General features: G+C 36.8%; 1 protein-coding gene across 7 annotated transcripts in view; it reads left to right on the forward strand.

Annotated features, from left to right (window-relative positions):
• The window catches only part of ABCC9 (ATP binding cassette subfamily C member 9), a 163,592-nt gene that overhangs the window by 54,690 nt on the left and 104,696 nt on the right, over nt 1-4,206 (forward strand). For all 7 annotated transcript variants that reach the window (XM_019515668.1, XM_019515667.1, XM_019515671.1 and 4 more), the window contains 3 exons: nt 402-564; nt 1,697-1,737; nt 3,333-3,475. In XM_019515668.1, coding sequence (XP_019371213.1) covers nt 402-564; nt 1,697-1,737; nt 3,333-3,475 — 347 coding nt within the window. The remainder of the gene's footprint in view (nt 1-401; nt 565-1,696; nt 1,738-3,332; nt 3,476-4,206) is intronic.

Raw genomic sequence — 4,206 nt, forward strand, 5'->3', positions numbered from 1 at the left:
TAGCTGTCCTGCAGTTGTCTCCAGCTTCCAGCACCTACTGCCGCTCTCTGCAACTTCTCTAGCTATATTAATTTTATCTTTTTTAATAATGCTGTTTCCTGATTTTCACTTTCTCAAGATCTTTAATTCAGATTATTTTCCCATTCCAGATATATTAGTTTGTACTTTCCCAGTGCACAATATATTTCTATTTCCTCCCTATGATTTGAACCTCCCTAAAATCTCCAAAGAATATGAAATAACATAAAATATTATTGTGTACATGACTAAAGGGCATATGCTAGAGCAGGGGCAAAACGATTATGAAACTTTGGTATATTTGTAAACAAAAGTAAGGAATGTCATTTCAGTAACATCTTCTTTTTAAGTGATTAATTTACAATTCTTTGTTTATTATAAAGGATTATTCCACTGAAAGATTAAAGAAAACCAATGAGATATTGAAAGGCATTAAATTGTTAAAGCTGTATGCCTGGGAGCACATATTTTGCACAAGCGTGGAGGAAACAAGAATGAAGGAGTTCACAAGTCTCAAAACCTTTGCACTTTATACATCTCTTTCCAGTAAGTAATTGTATTCTATGGGAATTTTAACAGAGCTTCAGAAGGTTCCTGTTCTCAATAACAGAGTTTTAACTTCAGTACTAATTACAGTTATTCATGGGGAATGGGGGTTTAGATTGGGTTAAGAATGGCCGCCTGATCTAACTTAGCTTGCCCCAGTGCAGACCTTACACTCAAACCCAGTTTTAGGGATTAGAAATCAAATCTAAACCTGTAACAGTACAGAAGTTTCACCCACACAGACTGGTCTAAAAGGACATTGTTAAACATGTTCCTGGGGGGGGGGAGGTGCTTTAATTAGAGCAGCTCTGGGAGTCACTCTAATTAAAGTGCACAGAGCATCATGTATATCAGTGCCCCCAAACTGAAAAATGGTGGTGGGGATGAACAAGCTTTAGTTAAAGCACCCCCGGCATCATTTTTCAGTGCAGGGACACTGATACACATGATGGTGGAGTCTGCTGGAGCATGGTAATTAATTGAGTCTGCTGTGATGCACTGTAATTACAGCATGTCAGAGCAGCCTCAATGTATGTGTATAGGTGTTCATTAAATAAATAAATAGCACAGAAGGAGTTTAAAATCATTAAATATATTTTATTATTGTTTAATTTATAAAAAAAAGTTTTTTGTAATCTTAATAATGAGATTTCATATGTCAGTATTTTGATTATAATAAACACAGATTGTCGTAGTCAGACCCTGTGAGTTAGAGATAAATAAGGGTCTGATATAAATTACATTCACCATAACGAATTAGAGTTGAGAGGAATGACCTTGATATTTAGGAGAAATTATTCTCTCAAAGAACTTTCTGGCTGTGATGCATAATTATCGTGCAGTTTGTATAAATATATTTTATTCCAATTCACTAGAATATATAAATGATAACATTTCTTAGCTTGTTTGTTTGTATATTTAAGATCTCTGTCTAAGATGGGAATAAGTTTCTTCCTGCTAACAAGTTTTCCTTTGGGAGTTTTAAATACTGTAGACTAGAAAAAATATTTGGGGGAAAGTCTGAAGCTTTCTATGAGCAAGTTATTCAGTTTTTAGTGTTAAGTATTACAATTAATATTAAGACCTTTTCTCAGTCTGAGCAACCTAATACATACTTTATTTCTTTCCACAGTTTTTATGAATGCAGCCATCCCAATGGCAGCTGTTCTTGCAGTAAGAATTTTTTCTTCTCTTTCTTTGAAAAGAAATGAAAAATAATGCTGTTGCTTCTATGGGACCTACCGTTGACAAACACAGGATATGGATTAGTAGGCTTATGCTAGCAGGATATAGCAACATTGCACAAAAACACTTGATTCCCAAAGCTTAATTTGCAACAGCTGTGGTTTGGACTTGTGAAAAAGGAAGTAAACCATAAGTACCATTAATTTAATCCCCATCAAAAAAGCAACAAGCAGAATATTAATTCTTGGCTAAACAGAAAGGAAATGGACTTGGTTTGGGAGTTACATTTTTGGGGCTTTGTTATTCTGTTGCATCAAATGAAAGCCACTCCTGTGCAAAGCCCCAGCACAAAGTCTTCACACAGATAAATCCCTCAAACATCTTAGATTGGAACTTACGGGGCACGTCTACATGTTCATTAATGTACAGTGATTAGTGCACATTTAATTTAGTACTTGTATAATCAAGGACTAAATAAATGCTCAGTAACTGCAGTTACTGTGCAGTAGTGCTGGCAAACCCCTTTTTAGTGACACTACTGCTCAGTAGCATTATAATTCTGTGCAGTAGCTTATTAACACTGTGCTGTGATGTACTACTATGCAGTATTATTAGGCCACTGTGCAGTTAGTTTCTAGTGTAGATGCTTCCAAGTAGAACATAATTTTTAGACTGTCCTTTATACATAGTTGAATGTTATCACTAGTACCCCAGGATAATAGTTATACCTGGATAATAGTTATACCTCTTGTGTTGAGCAGTAAGAAATCTTCATGGACCTAATCCTGAAGGCCTCACTTAGTTTATTCTCAGTGGATGTGTCTACATGTGCAATTAGTGTGCTTGATAATTCAGGCTCATTAAAGTGCTCCTGGGCATGCATGTGAATGTGAGCTCAATGGGAGCAGTCAAGTTCAGGGTTGCTCCTGCCCTGCTCTGCCCCCCCTGCAGCAGCCAGGGGGAGCTCCCAGTTTGCTCCCAGTCAGGGTCTACATGTGCGCTTCAGTGCATTAATGTGCCATTTTTTTAGTATCTGTATGTAGCGGTACAAGCAAACGGCTCATTAGACTAATTTAATGTGCACATGTAGACAGTTACACTTTACTATGCATTAGATTAGTCTCATGTAGTTTGTGGTTTGGACTTGTGAAAGCCCTGGACTCACCCAGTCATTACTAGAACTGGGTGACATTTTTGTCCAAAATCTATTTTTGGTGAAAAATGCAGTTTCAGCTATGCCAAAACATTTCACTTTTTTGTTGTTTGATTTTGCTGAATTTTTTATTTTCAAAAAATCCTGAGTTAAATTCCAAAATTTTGAAACATTTCTCATCAAATTTTTAAATATAAAACATTTTAATTTTTCATTTGGAAATTACAATGTTTTAATTCACTGAAAAAGTCACACAGCATCAATTTCAGTTCAACCAGAGAATTTTTTTCTTAGCATTTTTAGAATTACCAGTGAACCAAAAATATAGGATTTGCTGAGCTCCGTTCATTATTCCAGTGAAGTGCCCTTCCAAGTACTGTATGTGCGGTGGTATCTTTTTCACTAATCTTCTCTTGTTCTAATGTAACAGACCTTTGTCACCTATGCATATACCACTGACAAGAAATTGCAGCCAGCACAAGCCTTTGCATCCCTGTCATTGTTCCATATCCTGGTTACACCACTGTTCCTGCTCTCCACTGTAGTTAGGTTTGCAGTCAAGGCCATTATAAGGTAAGCAGAGCAACCTCTTTGGTTATCCAAACATGCTTCAGAAAACTCCATCAGGCTGCATGAAAGGAAATATGCACACAGTGAAAAGGGGTTGCTTGTTGTTTGGCCTGGAAAATCAAAACGATGCAATGATTCAAAGAAATCAGATCAAACATTCTATTCCTAAAGTGATCACAAATAAATAGGATTAAACTCTGGCTGTTACTACCATTATTATACCAAATCTTGAAGTCCAAACTGTAGTCAAACTGTTTTTGCTTGGATTATGGCTCAGTTCTTCCCCCTCTAAGTAACCTTGCAATAGCGATCCACTGTTGTCCCCTGCTAGTGCCCCAATGGATGATAGAAATCCCAGAAGGGAAAGAAAAGATGAAAGGAAGATTTAGGCAGGACTGGCTTTTAACACGGGCAAGAGAAACTGTCCCCACTCCTACAAAACTGACCCCACTCCCACAAAAGGTGCCCAGTGATACTATACTATAGTGCCATAGTATAAAGTTGCCAATATACTATGGAACTGGAACTCACCTGTTTGTTGTTTGTCCCTAAAAATGAGGCTCTTCAGGGAAAGAATTTCCATGAATGGAGAGCCAACATCTTATATAGAAAAAGCTTCTCATTTTCAGGGATCCTGATTTTCTCTGATAAAAAAAAAATCCCCAGTTTTTAGATTACAAAAAGTAACCCCAAATCCACATTTTTCTGTGATTACATGTGTGTGTGTGTGTGTG

Source organism: Gavialis gangeticus, unplaced genomic scaffold (genome assembly GCF_001723915.1).
Source record: "Gavialis gangeticus isolate Ggan-Ray unplaced genomic scaffold, GavGan_comp1, whole genome shotgun sequence".
Taxonomy (NCBI): domain Eukaryota; kingdom Metazoa; phylum Chordata; order Crocodylia; family Gavialidae; genus Gavialis; species Gavialis gangeticus.